Below are 20,318 nucleotides of genomic sequence, written 5' to 3' on the forward strand. Positions count from 1 at the left end.
GGCCTCTCTAAAAAGAATATGCTTTGGCCTTCTCTAGGCAGTCAGATAGAATATTAAATTAAAGATTCAATTGCCATGGGAGAAAGAGAAGAAGGAAAAACCACTTAGCACTGACTCTTCAAGTTCATTTTCTTACTTCCTTATTTCTGACTGTTTTCCCTTGAACTTGAAATATTGGTTGATTGAAAAGTGGGGTCATCGACGACATAGGGCAATTTGAATGTCAAATCAGGGTTACCTTTATTATTTTCTTATCCTCACTTAACGATACCTGTTTAATTCCAGAAACTTGAAAAGAACTATTAGATATAAACAAGCTATTCTTCAAATTATTCCCTGCCCTTTTGCCCCTTAAAGAAATGCAGCAAGCCAGGAACAGTGATTTGTGCCTGTAATCCCAGGAGTATCGCTTGATCCCAGGGGTCAGAGACCAGCCTGGGCAACATAGCGAGACCCTGTCTCTAAAGAAAAAAAGAAATTCAACAACTTTATGTAGAGTAATCTTTTACTATTAGGAGTACTTCTTAGTATTAGCAAATTTGCTACAAGGAGAAATTATGAGAAGCTTTGATTTTCGTTAGCCTTGCTACTGCTTGTATGTGACTATACATGAGGTAGAATTCTTTGGTAATTATTGAAAGTTTACTAAATGTGTCAACATGATAAAAAACTAAAAATATCAATGGTGCTTAGTGGTTAAAGGATCCATTACTTGCAGAGTCTCTTTCCTACTCATTAAGTTTCAGAGTAAATGTTTAGAGATAAGTTATTCAGGTTAATGTAGATATAGATTTTTTAATTAGTTGTCTAGTTTAATAGATTTCTAGATTTCTGATACTGTTTACGTTTAAGTGCAAACAACGGCATTGTTAATGAGGAAAATACTAAACCTTGCAAGATTCTTAGCCTGTTATCCTAGTGCTAAAGCAGAGCCTTTTATTTCAAGTTTATAATTCCATTTATCAAGTAAGAATGATTTTACTTATGGTTTTTTTTTCTTCCTAGATTCATCTTCCGGATGTCTAAAAGCCTCAGCTCATCAGGGTGCCATAGATGTTTATGTCAGCCAACTGGGGAAAGTGGAATTGAAATCCTATAAAGGTTAGTGAACTGGAATGTTTTGACATATGATGTAAGGAAGGTTTATGTAACACTCAGGAAACAGATGGTCAAATTATCTATACTGACATACTGATTTCAAGAAAATATCTTCTGATAGAACCTGATTTAAAGGCACTGGTCTGCTGGCTCTCTAGACCAATGATCTTTACAACTTTTGGGATAGATGGTCATGCCGACTATCTTTCTCTTTGTAGTACAAAGAAAAATGTAATATTTTGACTGTTATTAGAGAATTTTTAAATGTTACTCTGTGGATTCTTTAGTTTAATCTATTCTGAAATAGAATAATCTTTGAAGGAAAAACGCTGCCATACACTCTTTTGGGAGCTTTTCTGCCAGCCTGTAAAAGGAACTTCTCAGGCAATCAGTATAGAGTAACAGTTTTCAAAGTGTGATCCTTAAATAAAGGTACCACACAGGAAGGTCCTCTAAAGTGATTATTTAGTCTCTTAAAGTATCAAGACTTATGATATGTCTCTATCTATCATTTAACTTCTGACACAACTTATTCTGAGTCCAACTCTTTCATTTAAAATGGTATACTTTTCATCTGAAAGCTAAATATGAATTTGTCTGTTCTTCTGCACACATGGATGTACACATATGTGTTGACAAGTGGCTTGGGTGAAGTAGGTTGGCCATAGGGGCCGAAGTGGCTTGGCTGCAGAAAGAACTGTAGCTCTGTATAAAAAAAATTTAAAAATAGTCTAGAAGCTCTTGCATGTTGGCCAGATGTTTAACAAGGAAAATATTTCCTCACAGAGACTGATTGTTCCTGCTATTTTGTCAGTGTCAAAACTGCAAAACACAGAGGTCTGAAACCTCAGTTATTGCTGATACACCGGTCTGATTTCTCAATATCATATTTTCTCCCTTTAAAATAGGATAAACTGATGTCCTCACTAAATCTAAGAGCTTTAGGTAATACTCTTTAGGGTAAATTATAAATGGCATGTAAGTTATATAATCGTACTCCATTATTACAACGATCCAAGGAGAAAAGGGATATATTGTTAATATAACTAGTAACAGAGTAAGAACAAAGTTTTGAATAAGCTCTTACATAAAAGTAATTTAATGTTTTGCATGGTAGGCAAAATAAACAGGAAACTGTAAAACTTTTGAAGATTGTTAGTCTTTATTCACTTAAAATATTTTTTAGTATTATTTCAAACAGTATTTGAAACTACTGAAATAGTATTTGATGTTGCAAATTTTGATTAAGATTACAGTTTTATGTTTTCTTCTACTGGGACCATGTTACTGGCAGAAGCTTAAAGACAACTGAAAACAAAGATTTCTGTCTTACTTCAGATCTCTGAATTCTCAATACACTTGGGAACAGTAACTTTTTAGAGTAATGGAAAGTTATTCAGTAACTCTTTTCTTAATGGTTAGCAAAGACATCTGGAATCCATTCCAACTCTGCCACTGTCTTGCTGTAGGGTTCAGAGCCAGCTACTGGAGTCTCTTAGGTCTTCACCATTTTGTGATGTGGAAAAATCTATAATGCTTGTTTTCTTTCACCTTATGAAAATTAATATGGTGACCTTCTTAATTCATTCAGAAAGGCTGTTCATGGGCCTGGGAGTCACACCTGAATCTGAGTTCTGACTTTTCCACTTAACATTTTGTCCTTGGGATAAATCACTAATTTTAAAATAATATGCCTTCAATAAATGGTGCTGTTAGTTCACATTTGAGTTTTTAAGAGGATAATACTGATGTCAACCATGAAGAACTTTATGAAGTGAAAAGAGGTTAAAGAACATAACAAGAGCTCTCCTTTCTAAAAAAGTTAGTGTTAAAGATGGGACATTAGGAAGGTTTTCAAGTCATGAAAATTCTTCATTCACAAACAGTAATGGAGTTTTGGTAGTGGTGGTTTTTGGTTTTTAAAGATGTGGAGGGAGATGGGATAGAAATCTTTGCATTGCTTAACATTTTTAAAGATCTCAAAAATCTAAGATCATGTTGTGCATTTAAGAATGGAGACAAGTGTTCATAAAGTTAGTACACTTGAAACTTCATACATTTAGAGATATCAAGTGCTACAAAAAGAGTTTTTTAAATCCATGATTTTCTACTTTTGAAAGTATGTTTGGTAGAAAAACGTGTTTTCTATTTATCCTGAAATCTTTCAGAGTTGTTTTTGTTTTGTTTTTTCCTAAAGCCCTCATATGTTGTTATGGGAATCTCCTGTCTGTAGTTTACATTTGAACCCTGGAAAGCAATTCGGTTTTCTGTTTTTGGTTTTGAGACAGGGTCTCACTCTGTCACCCATGCTGGAGTGCAGCAGCAAGACCATGGCTCACTGTAGCCTCATCAGGATCACCTAAGCTTGGGAGGTCAGCCTTCCAGGTAGATGAGACTACAGTTGTGCACCACCACGCCCATTTTTTTTTGTTTTGTTTTGTTTTTGTTTTGTTTTGTTTTTTGTTAGAGACAGGGTTTTGCCATGTTGTCCAGGCTGGTCTCAAACTCTTGAGCTCAAGCAAGCCACCTACCTTGGCTTCCCAAAGTGCTGCGATTATAGCCATGAGCCACCGTGCCTGGCTGCAATTTATTCCTTAATAAAATAAACTAGTTGTAATGATGTGCATTGTTCCCTAATTTTTTTTTAGAACAGAACAGTTCATCTTGCTTATCTCAAACTTCTAGCTCCAGTTAGGAAGACTAAGAAATGACTTAAGGAAGCTTAAGCTGATGTTAGCCAGATTGGAAGGAAAACCGTAACCCATAAGTAAATGCATCCTAAACCCCATCCTGACCATCTTAGTCCACAGAGATGGGGTTAATGCTTTATGGCAGGGGCCTTTTGCCTCCTTTATTTAATGAAAAACAGAAAGAAAAACTTCTGAAATAGGAGTGTGTTGGTGAATTTACAATGCAACCCTCAAAATTGTTTTGAAAAATGACTCCATACCTAATAGAGTACTTTTCCTGATTTACCCTTTTAGAAGCTTGAATTACAGCCAGGTTGTATGGAAATACAGGTTGAGTGTCTTATCTTATCCAAAAGCCTGTAATATGCTCAAAAGAAACATTAGTGAGTTGGAATTCAAATAATCCTTTTATATTGTTGTTTTTTGTTACACACAAGGCACATCTGAAAGCACAAGAGCTCAGTGTTCTAGTTGTGCTATAATGATGAGGTCACAAGACCTGTACTATGATGAGATAGCAATGTGTGAAATACCATGGTGGTTAAAAGCATGGGCTTTGTAATTATTGAGCTGAGTCTAGGTTCCAGCACCAGCACTAGCGAGAAGTTGAGCAAGTTCTTATCTGTAAAATTGAGGTGATAATAATACTTCATGGGGGCACACCCAAGATCGCTGAACAGGAGCAGCTTCAGCCTCCAGCTCCCAGCGTGAGCAACACAGAAGATGGGTGATTTCTGCATTTTCAACTGAGGTACTGAGTTCATCTCACTGGGGCATGTCTGATAGTTGGCGCTGGTCCGCGGGTGCAGCCCGACCAGTGAGAGCTGAAGCAGGGCGAGGCATCACCTCACCTGGGAAGCGCAAGGGGAAAGGGAATTCCTTTCCCTAGCCAAAGGAAATTGAGACACACAACACCTGGAAAATCAGGTAACTCCCACCATAATACTGTGCTTTACCAAGGGTCTTAGCAAACTGCACACCAGGAGATTATATCCCACACCTGGCCCAGAGGGTCCCACACCCACGGAGCCTCCCTCATTGCTAGCACAGCAGTCTGAGATCTAACTGCAAGGCGGCAGCAAGGCTGGGGGAGGGGCGTCCACCATTGTTGAGGCTTAAGTAGGTAAACAAAGCCACAGGGAAGCTCGAATTGGGTGGAGCCCACTGCAGCTCAAGGAGGCCTGCCTGCCTCCATAGACTCCAACTGTGGGGACAGGGCATAGCTAAAGAAAAAGCAGCAGAAACCTCGGCAGAGGTAAATGTCCCTGTCTGATAGCTTTCAAGAGAGCAGTGGATCTCCCAGCACAGAGGCTGAGATCTGAGAACGGACAGACTGCCTGCTCAAGTGGGTCCCTGACCCCTGAGTAGCCTAACTGAGAGACATTCCCCACTAGGTGCAGACTGACACCTCACACCTCACATGGCAGGGTACACCCCTGAGACGAAGCTTCCAGAGCAAGAACCAGACAGCAACACTTGCTGTTCAGCAATATTCTATCTTCTGCAGCCTCCTGCTGATTCTCCAGGCAAACAGGGTCTGGAGTGGACCTCTAGCAAACTCCAATAGACCTGCAGCTGAGGGTCCTGACTGTTAGAAGGAAAACTAACAAACAGAAAGGACACCCACACCAAAACCCCATCAGTACATCACCATCACCAAAGATCAAAGGCAGATAAAACCACAAAGATGGGGAAAAAGCAGTGCAGAAAAGCTGGAAATTCAAAAAATCAGAGCGCATGTCCCCCTCCAAAGGAACGCAGCTCATCGCCAGCAACAGAACAAAGTGGGATGGAGAATGACTTTGACAAGGTGAGAGAAGAAGACTTCAGTCGATCAAACTTCTCAGATCTAAAGGAGGAACGACGTAACCAATGCAAAGAAACTAAAAACCTTGAAAAAAGATTTGACAAATGGCTAACTAGAATAACCAATGTAGAGAAGTCCTTAAAAGAACTGATAGAGATGAAAACCACGAGGACTACGTGACAAATGCACAAGCTTCAGTAACCAACTTGATCAACTAGAAGAAAGAGTATCAGTGATTGAAGATCAAATGAATGAAATGAAGTGAGAACAGAAGTGTAGAGAAAAAAGAGTAAAAATAAATGAACAAAGCCTCCAAGAAATATGGGATTATGTGAAAAGACGAAATCTACGTCTGATTGGTGTGCCTGAAAGTGATGGGGAAAATGGAACCAAGTTGGACAACACTCTGCAGGATATCATCCAGGAGAACTTCCCCAACCTAGTAAGGCAGGCCAACATTCAAATTCAGGAAATACAGAGAATGCCACAAAGATACTCCTCGAGAGGAACAACTCCAAGACACATAATTGTCAGACTCACCAAAGTTGAAATGAAGGAAAAAATGTTAAGGGCAGCGAGAGAGAAAGGTCAGGTTACCCACAAAGGGAAGCCCATCAGACTAACTGCAGATCTCTCAGCAGAAACTCTCCAAGCCAGAGGAGAGTGGGGGCCAATATTCAACATTCTTAAAGAAAAGAATTTTCAACCCAGAATTCCATATCCAGCCAAACTAAGTTTCATAAGTGAAGGAGAAATAAAATCCTTTACAGACAAGCAAATGCTGAGAGATTTTGTCACCACCAGGCCTGCCCTACAAGAGATCCTGAAGGAAGCACTAAACATGGAAAGGAACAACAGGTACCAGCCATTGCAAAAACATGCCAAAATGTAAAGTCCATTGATGCTAGGAAGAAACTGCATCAACTAACGAGCAAAATAACCAGCTAATATCATAATGACAGGATCAAGGTCACACCAAACAATAGTAACTTTAAATGTAAATGGACTAAATGGTCCAATTAAAAGTCACAGTCTGGCAAATTGGATAAAGATTCAAGACCCATCAGTTTGCTATATTCAGGAGACCCATCTCACATGCAGAGACACACATAGGCTCAAAATAAAGGGATGGAGGAACATCTACCAAGCAAATGGAAAACAAAAAGAAAGCAGGGGTTGCAATCCTAGTCTATGATAAAACAGACTTTAAACCATCAAAGATCAAAAGAGACAAAAAAGGCCATTACATAAGGGTAAAGGGATCAATTCATCAGGAAGAGCTAACTATCCTAAATATATATGCACCCAATACAGGAGCACGCAGATTCATAAAGCATGTCTGTAGAGACTTACAAAGAGACTTAGACTCCCATACAATAATAATGGGAGACTTTAACACCCCACTGTCAACATTAGACAGACTGACGAGACAGAAAGTTAACAAGGATATCCAGGAATTGAACTCAGCTCTGCACCAAGTGGACCTAATAGACATCTACAGAACTCTCCACCCGAAATCAACAGAATATACATTCTTCTCAGCACCACATTGCACTTATTCCAAAATTGACCACATAGTTGGAAGTAAAGCAGTCCTCAGCAAATGTAAAAGAACAGAAATTATAACAAACTGTCTCTCAGACTACAGTGCAATCAAACTAGAACTCAGGACTAAGAAACTCAATCAAAACCGCTCAACTACATGAAAACTGAACAACCTGCTCCCGAATGACTACTGGGTACATAAGGAAATGAAGGTAGAAATAAAGATGTTCTTTGAAACCAACGAGAACAAAGATACAACGTACCAGAATCTCTGGGACACATTTAAAGCAGTGTGTAGAGGGAAATTTATAGCACTAAATGTCCACAAGAGAAAGCACTAAAGATCTAAAATTGACACCCTAACATCACAATTAAAAGAACTAGAGAAGCAAGAGCAAACACATTCAAAAGCTAGCAGAAGGCAAGAAATAACTAAGATCAGAGCAGAACTGAAGGCGATAGAGACACAAAAAACTCTCCAAAAAATCAATGAATCCAGGAGCTGGTTTTTTGAAAAGATCAACAAAATAGATAGACCACTAGCAAGACTAATAAAGAAGAAAAGAGAGGAGAATCAAATAGACGCAACAAAAAATGATAAAGGAGATATCACCACGGACCCCACAGAAATACAAACTACCATCAGAGAATACTATAAACACCTCTATGCAAATAAACTAGAAAATCTAGAAGAAATGGATAATTTCCTGGACACTTACACTCTCCCAAGACTAAACTAGGAAGCAGTGGAATTCCTGAATAGACCAATAGCAGGCTCTGAAATTGAGGCAATAATTAATAGCTTACCAACCAAAAAAAGTCCAGGACCAGACAGATTCACAGCCGAATTCTACCAGAGGTACAAGGAGGAGTTGGTCCCATTCCTTCTGAAACTATTTCAATCAATAGAAAAAGAGGGAATCCTCCCTAACTCATTTTACGAGGCCAATATCATCCTGATACCAAAGCCTGACAGAGATACAACAAAAAAAGAGAATTTTAGACCAATATCCCTGATGAACATCGATGCAAAAATCCTCAATAAAATACTGGCAAACTGAATCCAGCAGCACATCAAAAAGCTTATCCACCATGATCAAGTGGGCTTCATCCCTGGGATGCACGGCTGGTTCAACATATGCAAATCAATAAACGTAATCCAGCATATCAACAGAACCAAAGACAAAAACCACATGATTATCTCAATAGATGCAGAAAAGGCCTTTGACAAAATTCAACAGCCCTTCATGCTAAAAACTCTCAATAATTTCGGTATTGATGGAACGTACCTCAAAATAATAAGAGCTATTTATGACAAACCCACAGCCAATATCATACTGAATGGGCAAAAACTGGAAGCATTCCCTTTGATAACTGGCACAAGACAGGGGTGCCCTCTCTCACCACTCCTGTTTGACATAGTGTTGGAAGTTCTGGCTAGGGCAATCAGGCAAGAGAAAGAAATAAAGGGTATTTTCAGTTAGGAAAAGAAGAAGTCAAATTGTCCCTGTTTGCAGATGACATGATTGTATATTTAGAAAACCACATTGTCTCAGCCCAAAATCTCCTTAAGCTGATAAACAACTTCAGCAAAGTCTCAGGATACAAAATCAATTTGCAAAAATCACAAGCATTCTTATACACCAGAACAGACAAACAGAGAACCAAATCATGAGTGAACTCCCATTCACAATAGCTTCAAAGAGAATAAAATACCTAGGAATCCAACTTACAAGGGATGTAGAGGACCTCTTCAAGGAGAACTACAAACCACTGCTCAGTGAGATAAAAGAGGACACAAACAAATGGAAGAACATACCATGCTCATGGATAGGAAGAATCAATATTGTGAAAATGGCCATACTGCCCAAGGTAATTTATAGATTCAATGCCATCCCCATTAAGCTACCAAGAAATTTCTTCACAGAATTGGAAAAAAACTGCTTTAAAGTTCATATGGAACCAAAAAAGATCCCGCATTGCCAAGACAATCCTAAGCCAAAAGAACAAAGCTGGAGGCATCACGCTATCTGACTTCAAACTATACTACAAGGCTACAGTAACCAAAACAGCATGGTACTGGTACCAAAACAGACATACAGACCAGTGGAACAGAACAGAGCCCTCAGAAATAATACCACACATCTACAGCCATCTGCTCTTTGACAAACCTGACAAAAACAAGAAATGGGGAAAGGATTCCCTATTTAATAAATGGTGCTGGGAAAATTGGCTAGCCATAAGTAGAAAGCTGAAACTGGATCCTTTCCTCACTCCTTATATGAAAATTAATTCAAGATGGATTAGAGACTTAAATGTTAGACCTAAAACCATAAAAACCGTAGAAGAAAACCTAAGTAATACCATTCAGGACATAGGCACGGGCAAGGACTTCCTTTCTAAAACACCAAAAGCAACAGCAACAAAAGCCAAAATTGACAACTGGGATCTAATTAAACTGAAGAACTTCTGCACAGCAAAAGAAACTACCATCAGAGTGAACAGGCAACCTACAGAATGGGAGAAAACTTTTGCAATCTACTCATCTGACAAAGGGCTAATATCCAGAACCTATAAAGAACTCAATCAAATTTACAAGAAAAAACAACCCTATCAAAAAGTGGGCAAAGGATATGAACAGACACTTCTCAAAAGAAGACATTCATACAGCCAACAGACACATGAAAAAATGCTCATCATCACTGGCCATCAGAGAAATGCAAATCAAAACCACAATGAGATACCATCTCACACCAGTTAGAATGGTGATCATTAAAAAATCAGGAAACAACAGGTGCTGGAGAGGATGTGGAGAAATAGGAACACTTTTACACTGTCAGTGGGACTGTAAACTAGTTCAACCATTGTGGAAAACAGTGTGGCAATTCCTCAAGGATCTAGAACTAGAAATACCATTTGACCCAGCCATCCCATTACTGGGGATATACCCAAAGGATTATAAGTCATGCTGCTATAAAGACACATGCACACATATGTTTATTGCGGCACTATTCACAATAGCAAAGACTTGGAACCAACCCAAATGTCCATCAGTGACAGACTGGATTAAGAAAATGTGGCACATACACACCATGGAATACTATGCAGCCATAAAAAATGATGAGTTCATGTCATTTGTAGGGACATGGGTGCAGCTGGAAACCATCATTCTCAGCAAACTATCACAAGAACAGAAAACCAAATACTGCATGTTCTCACTCACAGGTGGGAATTGAATAGTGAGATCACTTGGACACAGGAAGGGGAACATTACACACCAGGTCCTATTGTGGGGAGGGGCTAGCAGGGAGGGATAGCATTAGGAGATATACCTAATGTAAATGACGAGTTAATGGGTGCAGCACACCAACATGGCACATGTATACATATGTAACAAGCTTGCACGTTGTGCACATGTACCCTAGAACTTAAAGTATAATTAAAAAAAAAAAACCTCATAAAGTTAATATGGGGATTAAAACAATGTAATTAGGGGTCTGGCTCATATTAAATGCTCAATGGGAAATCCTATCTATAAGCTACATGTGTAGTAAATTACTCACTTTCTGGTGTTGGATGAGCTGGGTAGGACTATTGGCAAAAAGAAGAACTAGCAGTTAATAATGTGCTAATAACCCATACTCTTGACAGAAGTGTCTGTGAATGCCTTGAGAGTAAGGAAACTTTGAGCACCTGGGAATAAGGAAAAGGTTTAAATAAATACTGTATGCTGAGGAGTAAAAACAGTGTTCCAGGAGCAATGCTACCCTTTCAGTCAAATTTATAATAGACTCTGGTACTTTTGATTCTTTATATTACTGAGCTCTCCTTTATATTTATTACAGGTTCTATTATTGTCAAGGTTCCATCTTCACTTGAAGCTTATTTACAGTTATCAGGGAAAGAGGTTGATGTGACCTCAGAAGTCCATGTTCAGGAAATGGCTGAAGCTCATAAAGATGATGTTGTAACAGTGACTGGTAAGGAGGCTGCATTTTGCTATGTCAGATGAATAGCCATTCTCCATACATAAGTAGAAATGTGGTACACTTAACGGAAATTTTAGCTTTTTTATACTTTTCCATTATTACGTTCTCATGTTTGACATCTTTTTTTCTTCTAGTTGCTTATCATTAATATGATACAGACATTTTCTTTAAAAAGACCTCTTTAAATCATTTAGGGAACCCTCATTAGTCCTGTCATTGGGTAAAACTGAATTTTAAATTTTCTAGAAGAGCTGCTTTCTAATTCTTGAACTTAAAAATAAACTGAATACATATATTAAATGCAATATTTAAAACTAACTTCATATGACTGCAGTAAATAGGAATTTTGTTTGGTATGTACATTTTAAGCTTGCTGTTTTAGAATAACAAATTCTTAGTCCCACAAATGTGAATAGCTTTTGTACATTTTTCATTATATCTGGCTACACTGGTGGCTGATACTTTTTTTTTTTAAGATTTGTCATTGGTTGGGGTTTGTTTTTTTGACAGAGTCTGACTCTATTGCCCATACTGGAGTGCAGTGGCGTGACCTTGGCTCACTGCAACCTCTGCCTCTCGGGTTCAAACGATTCTCCTGCGTCAGCCTCCTGAGTAGCTGGGGCTATAGGCGTGCACCACCACGCCTGGCTAACTTTTTTTGTATTTTTAATACAGACAGGGTTTTGCCATGTTGGCCAGGCTGCTCTCGAATTCCTGACCTCAGGTGATCAGCCTACCTCGGCCTCCCAAAGTGCTGGGATTACAAGCGTAAGCCACTGTGCCTGGCCAGGGTTTGTTGTTTTAATGAATAAAAAAATTAATGCTGGTGAAGTTTTCCTTTAAATTTTACAGAATGGCATCAAGGAGGACACTGCAATTAGACCGTGTATAGGGATAAATGCTATAAGCTAAAGGCACGGGATGCCAACTAGAAAAAGGAAGAATAGGGGAGGAGGAGAGGGTGGTCTTCATAAGATCAAATTTCAGTGTTAGATATTCATTTTATGTCATGAAAATTAAGAAAGTTCTGTTAAAATTCATAGAATATTAACAAAAAACATAACACGAATGAAAATAATACCTATACACTCCCGGATCTCACTGCATGCTGCCTAATGGGCAGACTCATAGTTATGTGGTGAAAATTTGATGAAAATCTAAGTATAGTCATGTATCACTTAATGAGAGAGAAACATTCTGAGAAATGTGTTATTAGGCAATTTTGTTGTCATGTGAACATTATAGAGTGAACTTATACAAACCTAGATGGTACAGCCTACTACACACTGAGGCTGTTTGATAGCCTATTGTTCCTAAGCTACACCTGTACAGCAGACTACTGTACTGAAAACTGTAGGCAGTTGTAACACAATGGGATTTGTATATCTAAACATAGAAAAGGTACAGTAAAAATATGGTATAAAAGATAAAACACGGTACACCTGTATAGGGCACTTACCATGAATGGAACTTGCAGGACTGGAAGTTGCTCTGAGTGAGTCAGTGTGATGAGTGGTGAGCGCATGTGAAGGCCTAGGACATTACTACTGTAGACTTTATAAACACTGTACAGTTAGGCTACACTAAATTTATTCTTTTCTTCAATAATAAATTAGCCTTAGTTTACCGTAACTTTTTTACTTTATTTATTCTAGAGATAGCTGCTTTCTCTGTTGTGTAGACTGGAGTGCAATTATAGTTCACTGTAAACTCGAACTCTGGGCTCAAGTGATCCTTCTGCCTCAGCCTCCCTAGTAGCTGGGATTACAGGTGTGTACTATGATGGCCAGCTAATTTAAAAAAAAAAAATTAGTAGAGATGAGGCCTTGCTATGTTTCCCAGGCTTGTCTTCAGCTCCTGGCCTTAAGTGATCCTCCTGCCTCAACTTCCCAAAGAACATTTTTACTTTATAAACTTAAATTTTTAAGAACTTTTTTAGGCCAGCTGTGGTGGCTCACGCCTGTAATCCCATCACTTTGGGAGGCCAAGGCAGGTGGATCATTTGAGGTCAGGAGTTCGAGACCAGCCTGACCAACTTGGTGAAATCCCCATCTCTACTAAAATACAAAAATTAGCCAGGCATGGTGGTGGGAGCCTGTAATCTCAGCTACCTGGTAGGCTGAGGAAAAAGAATCCCTTGAGGATGTGAAGGACCTCTTCAAGGAGAATTACAAAACACTGCTCAACAAAATAAAAGAGGACACAAACAAATGGAAGAACATTTCATGCTCATGGATAGGAAGAATCAATATTGTGAAAATGGCCATACTGCCCAAGGTAATTTATAGATTCAATGCCATCCCCATCAAGCCAGCAATGACTTTCATCACAGGATTGGAAAAAACTACTTTAAAATTCATATGGAACCAAAAAAAAAAAAAAGCCCACATTGCCAAGACAATCCTCAGCCAAAAGAACAAAGCTGGAGGCATCACACTATCTGACTTCAAACTATACTACAAGGATACAGTAACCAAAACAGCATGGTACTGGCACCAAAACAGAGATACAGACCAATGGAACAGAACAGAGCCCTCAGAAATAATACCACACATCTACAACCATCTGATCTTTGACAAATCTGACAAAAGCAAGAAATGAGGAAAGGATTCCTTATTTAATAAGTGGTGCTGGGAAAACTGGCTAGCCATAAGTAGAAAGCTGAAACTGGATCCCTTCCTTACGCCTTATACAAAAATTAATTCAAGATGGATTAAAGACTTAAATGTCTGACCTAAAACCATAAAAACCCTAGAAGAAAACCTAGGCAATACCATTCAGGACATAGGCATGGGCAAGGACTTCATGTCTAAAATACCAAAAGCAATGGCAACAAAAGCCAAAATTGACAACTGGGATCTAACTAAACTAAAGAGCTTCTGCACAGCAAAAGAAATTACCGTCAGAGTGAACAGGCAACCTACAGAATGGGAGAAAATGTTTGCAATGTACCCATCTGACACAGGGCTAACACCCAGAATCTACGAAGAACTTAAACAAATTTACAAAAAATAATCAACCCCATCAAAAAGTGGGCAAAGGATATGAACAGACACTTCTCAAAAGAAGACATTCATACAGCCAACAGACACATGAAAAAATGCTCATCATCACTGGCCATCAGAGAAATGCAAATCAAAACCACAATGAGATACCATCTCACACCAGTTAGAATGGCGATCATTAAAAAGTTAGGAAACAACAGATGCTGGAGAGGATGTGGAGAAATAGGAACACTTTTACACTGTTGGTGGGACTGTAAACTAGTTCAACCATTGTGGAAGACAGTGTGGTGATTCCTCAAGGATCTAGAACTAGAAATACCATTTAACCTGCCATCCCATTACTGGGGATATACCCAAAGGATTGTAAGTCATGCTGCTATAAAGACACATGCACACGTATGTTTACTGGGGCACTATTCACAATAGCAAAGACTTGGAACCAACCCAAATGTCCATCAGTGACAGACTGGATTAAGAAAATGTGGCACATATACACCATGGAATACTATGCAGCCATTAAAAAGGATGAGTTCATGTCCTTTGTAGGGACATGGATGAAGGTGGAAACCATCATTCTGAGCAAACTATCGCAAGTATAGAAAACCAAACACCGCATGTTCTCACTCATAGGTGGGAACTGCACAATGAGAACACTTGGACACAGGAAGGGGAACACCACACACTGGGGCCTGTCATGGGGTGGGGGTAGGGGGTAGGGATAGCATTGAGAGATATACCTAATGTAAATGACGAGTTAATGGGTGCAGCACACCAACATAGCACATGTATACATATGTCACAAACCTGCACATTGTGCACATGTACCCTAGAACTTAAGTATAATAAAAAAAAGAGAAAAAACAGAATAAGCATGTAAAAAAAAAAAAAAAAGAAGCTCTTGAACCCAGGAGGCAGAGAGTGCAGTGAGCCAAGATGGCGCCACTGCACTCCAGCCTGAGCGACAGAGCAAGACTCCTTCTAAGAAAAAATAAAATAAAAAACTTTCTGACTCTTTTGTAATAATGCTTAGCTTGAAACACAAACACATTTTACAGCTGTAGAAATACACTTGTCTATCTTTATTCTGTAAGCTTTTTTCTGTTTTTAAAATTGTTAATTTTTTTTTTTATTTTACTTTTTAAACTTTGTTAAAAACTAAGACACAAACACACACGTTAGTCTAGGCCTTTACTGGGTCAGGAACATCAGTATTACTTTCATCTCCACATCTTGTCCCACTGAAAGGCCTTCAGGGGCAGTAACACACATGGAGCTGTCATCTCCTGTGATGACAATGCCTTCTTCTGGAATACTTCCTGAAGGACCTGCCTGAGAGGCTGTTGTATCTTAACTTTTTTTTTTTTAATAAGCAGAAGCTGTACACTCTAAAATACCGATAAAAAGTATAGTAAATACATAAATCAATAACATAGTCATTTATTCTCATCAAGTATTATGAACTACTCATAATATATGTGCTATACTTTTATATGACAGTGGAGTGGGTTTGTTTACACCAGCATCACCCCAAATGCAAGTAGTGCGTTGCATTTAAACAACAATTAGGATGGCTACAAAGTCACTGGGTGATAGGAATTTTTTAGCTCTATTATAATCTTATGGGACAACTATCATTTCTATAGTTCATTGTTGACTGAAACATTATTATGCAATGACTGGATATCAAATATAGTAAGAATCAACTTGTGATCTAATGTCTTGAATTTGATAAGGAGCCAAGAGAGTTACCTATTTTTGGTCTTTGGTCCCAATAGTCTAAAACAATAATACAAGTTTGTTTAACTGTGCTCTGAATCACAGCATAACCAAAATTATTAGCATATGTAAGCATGTTTGAATTATAAGCTAAAGGTATTTTGTGATATTTTATTCATTCATAGAATCATGCGTCTAAAATTTAGATTTAGTTTTAAAACTATTCTCATGACTTCAGTCATTATTTCTGTGTATATAACTTCCAAATCAATACCTGCAGACCTGATCTCTATTGTTATTGCCCATTTCTATTCCACTAAACCAGTGCCACCTCAAACTTAATGTTTAAAAACAAAATTATCTTTCCCTAGCCTATGTCCTCCTTCTCCTGTCTTCTCTATTTTTCTTTATTTGCTCAATTACTCAACAAATGTTTGAGTCAAGCACTGCCAGAAACTAGGGGTGCAAGGGTAATATAAAACATGGTCTCATTGCCTTCTGAGGAGCTTACATTCTAGTGAGGAAAGGCAAATCAGAGAATACAGTACAGTGGGATCAATGTTAGTATAAACGTATGTACATTGTACTGTGAGAACACAGAGGTGAGGAAGTGAGAGAAGTCAAATATGGCCAAAGTATAGAGAGTGAAGTGAAAGTGGCATAAAAGGAGGCGGGAGAGTTTGGGAGAGGTCAGATCATATGGGACAGATTGGATTTTATATTAAGAGCATTGGGAAGCCCTTGGGAGGTTTTAATTTGGGGTTCACATAATCAGATTTGTGTGTTAGATCACTCTGAATGTTGAGTGGGGATAGATGAGAAGGAACAATGGTGGATGAAGGAGAATAAAATAACTTTTGCCTTTTAGGAGGTTACTGCAGTAATTCAGAAGAAGGAGTACAGAGGCCTGGACTCCATAGTGAGCTATCTTAAGGTCATCAAATAAATAGGCCTTCAGTAACCTTTGCTTGAAGATAAAGACGAATGAATGCTTTGAGGAAGCTGCATGCTTAACCCATTGGTTATTATGAAGCACCTTAGCCTATTGAGTTCTTTTCGTGTGTTACTTGTTATTATGTCTTACACTCTGGCCCCACCTCCTGAACCAGGAAGGGCCAAATTGCAGAATGATGAGTTTATTTCCTGTTCACAGTGGAAGAATCTAGGTTCTGATCAAGCATTGTTTTGCAGAGTAGCACAGACTATCGTATGAGGTTGGTCCCCAGATAGATCTGTATGTTGTCTCTGATAGCAAATTAAATCCATTAAAGTAATAATGCAGCAGGACCTCAGGTGAAGAGAGCAGCAGTCTCTGGAGGGAGCTGTGAGTGTGAACAGGTGATTGGGTTTAAGAGAAACTTCCATATTTCATTTCGGTTTTAAAACTGTTTGGTGCCCAGTCAGCCACAGGTCTTATGTATCAACTGGATGAAATAATTTAAGAGGCCTAGAAAATCAGGGCAGATTGCTTTTTTTCTGTGGAGATTTCCAATCTGAAACCAAATTTTGGAAATAATGAGCAGCTTTATATGTGAGCTATTATTATAGGCAGCTGAGCTCAGCTCATCCGGGCCTTCCTCACAGAGCCCGTGAAGGATAGAAACAGAAATAACTCTTATTGCTAAGAGCCTGGATTTTATCTGCAGCATGATTTCTGGATAATCTCTGCAAGAAACCATGCCAGTAAAATTTAGTCCCTTAGGTTCCGGCTTCCCACAGGGTTTTGATGTGTCAGCTCTATAATTATATTTGATTTCCTGCTCCATGGTTTCCTTTGCTATTGCTGTCACTGGTAAATAACTCAGGTGTATAATTCCTACCACGATTTACATGTATTATGTGCTATTCTGAAGTCAAAAGGAAACCTGAGACTCTCAGGCTGAAACATTTACCTACTAAAAAGCTATGCAAGAGTATGTATTGTGGCTGCATTCTCTAATCTTTATGAGAGTCTTGATTCTAAGTTTTGTCCTCTACCCATGTGTGGCAAATTTAACATGTTGTAAGTGGCTTAGGTAAGATACTTCTAATAAGGTGGCTTCTCTATTAGGTTTTAGACTTGGTTCATCAACTTAGATATGAAACTTGACTGTGGTATACATCAAGTCTCCAAGCCCAGGTATGCATGTGGTACAAAGTCCTTTTGTCTTTACAGCTCCACAATTTAGATATTTAAATGTTCAAAGAATATTAGAGGTAAAGTGTGTTGCTAGTGAAAGGACTGGTGTTTGTCATTGTCCGGATAGTAGGGAAGCTAGCACTACTGGGTTTACTTCATTTTAGTAAAACTGGAAATATAAAGCATATAAAAAATAAATTCATTTGGGATCAAAATAAACCACCAAGTCAGAAAAGAGTTCTTAGTTTGTCTAAAGACCAGGGAGTAAACATACAATGGAATTGTTATTTATAATGGAATACTGGTTCATGGGTTGGAAAAGAGGTTGAAATGAGACTAAGCTCATAAGATGCCACTTTAAAAACCTGGAGACACTGTTTTCTCTCCAAATCGGGAAAAATCCAGTCTTTTGATATGACTAACTCTTGGAAATAGCTCTGAGTTTAGAACCCACTGAAGTTTTTGGTTTTTCAACGCTTATAGCACATGAATTTGTCAGCAATGTATATATATTTCAGGACCACATGGAAGAAATTCAACAACAGAATGAAGAATGCTATAAGGCTTATACCTATCTGCTTAAAAATACTTTGACAGGGAGTTAATGTAGGAGCTGTTTTCAAGTCATGGTGCTTTTATGGTATTTTTTGTTTTTTGTTTTTGAGATGGAGTCTCTCTCTGTCGCCCAGGCTGGGGTGCAGTGGCGCCATCTCGGCTCACTGCAACCTCTGCCTCCTGGGTTCAAGTGGTTCTTCTGCCTCAGCCCCCTGAGTAGCTGGGACTACAGGCACCCATCACCACGGCCAGCTAATTTTTGTATTTTCAGTAGAGACAGGGTTTCACCATGTTGGTCAGGCTGGTCTTGCCTCCTGACCTTGTGATCTGCCCACCTCGGCCTCCCAAAATGCTGGGATTACAAGCGTGAGCCACTGCGCCCAGCCGCTTTTATGGTGTTTTTATTTCCCCACCTTTTTATTAAACTGTAAGATCTTGAGAGTATCATGGGTAATCAGATGTCAATGTTGCTAATGTTTGCCCCCAAAAAAGATCAGGTTTTCTTTCCATTCATCTGCAAACTTTATCTGTAAACACCATATAGTAAATATGTTAGACTTAACAGATGACATACAGACTCTGTTGCATATTTTTTTTGTTTTTTAATAACCCTTTAAAAATGTAAAAGCCTGGCCAAGCATGGTGGCTCACACCTGTAATCCCAGCACTTTGGAAGGCTGAAGCGGGTGGATCACCTAAGGTTAGGAGTTAGAGACCAGCCTGACCAACATGTCAAAACCCTGTCTCTACTAAATATACAAATATTAGCTGGGTGTGGTGGCGGGCACCTGAAATCCCAGCTACTCAGGAGGCTAAGGCAGGGAGAATTGCTTGAACCCAGGAGACAGAGATTGCAGTGAGCTGAGATCACACCACTAGACTCCAGCCTGGGTGACAAAGGGAGACTCCATCCTAAAATAAATAAATAAATAAAAAATAAAAGCCCTTCTTAGCTTTCAGGGCATTTAAAAACAGGCCTCTGGCCAGATTTGGCCTGTGAGCATAGTTTGCTGATCCCTAGACTAGAGTTCAAAGTGCAGGCCCCAATCTTAGAGCATATGAGCTCTGTTTGTGATGCCTGTGGGGTTTTGTTTTATTATTGTTTTTGTATTCATTTTGGTCATTCAAGAAATATTAAACCATAGCCAAATCCTTATCCTAAGTGAAATATCCCCAGTAGTGAAGAAAACATGATTCATGCACATAAAAGTTTAATCTTGTAACATTTAAGAAACAGTGCAACCAATAGAAGATATATGATGGCAAATAAATACACAAAAAGATATTTACCATCACTAGCCATTAGGGAAATGCAAATTAAAACCAGAATAAAATACTACATACTTACTAGAATGGCTAAAATTAAAAATACTGATTATTCAAATGCTGGCAAGTATGCAGAGAAACCGGATCTTTTCTACATTACTGGTGGGAATATAAAATGATTCCCACCTATAATTCCCACCTATAATTCGCTACTCTATAATTCAGTCTGGCAGTTTCTTAAAAACAACAACAACAAAAAAAAAAAAAACTACCATTAATCACCTAGCATTTATATTCCTGGGAATTTATCCTGGGGAAATGAAACTTATGTTCACACAAAAACCTGTACACAAATGTTCACAGCTTTATTTGTAATAGCCAAAAACTGGAAATGACTGAAATATCCTTCCATGACTGAATGTTCCTATGACTCATGGTATGTCCACATAAGGTAATTCACTGACAAAGGGAACAATCTGTTGATGTAAACAACTTGAAGAGAATTTAAGGGTATTATTCTGAGGTAAA

General features: G+C 38.6%; 1 protein-coding gene across 1 annotated transcript in view; it reads left to right on the forward strand.

Moving 5' to 3' along the window:
* The window catches only part of FAM185A (family with sequence similarity 185 member A), a 65,176-nt gene that overhangs the window by 29,822 nt on the left and 15,036 nt on the right, over nucleotides 1–20,318 (forward strand). The window contains exons 6-7 of the mRNA XM_023192516.2: nucleotides 1,006–1,101; nucleotides 10,986–11,120. Coding sequence (XP_023048284.1) covers nucleotides 1,006–1,101; nucleotides 10,986–11,120 — 231 coding nt within the window. The remainder of the gene's footprint in view (nucleotides 1–1,005; nucleotides 1,102–10,985; nucleotides 11,121–20,318) is intronic.

Source organism: Piliocolobus tephrosceles, chromosome 8, assembly GCF_002776525.5.
Source record: "Piliocolobus tephrosceles isolate RC106 chromosome 8, ASM277652v3, whole genome shotgun sequence".
Classification (NCBI taxonomy): domain Eukaryota; kingdom Metazoa; phylum Chordata; class Mammalia; order Primates; family Cercopithecidae; genus Piliocolobus; species Piliocolobus tephrosceles.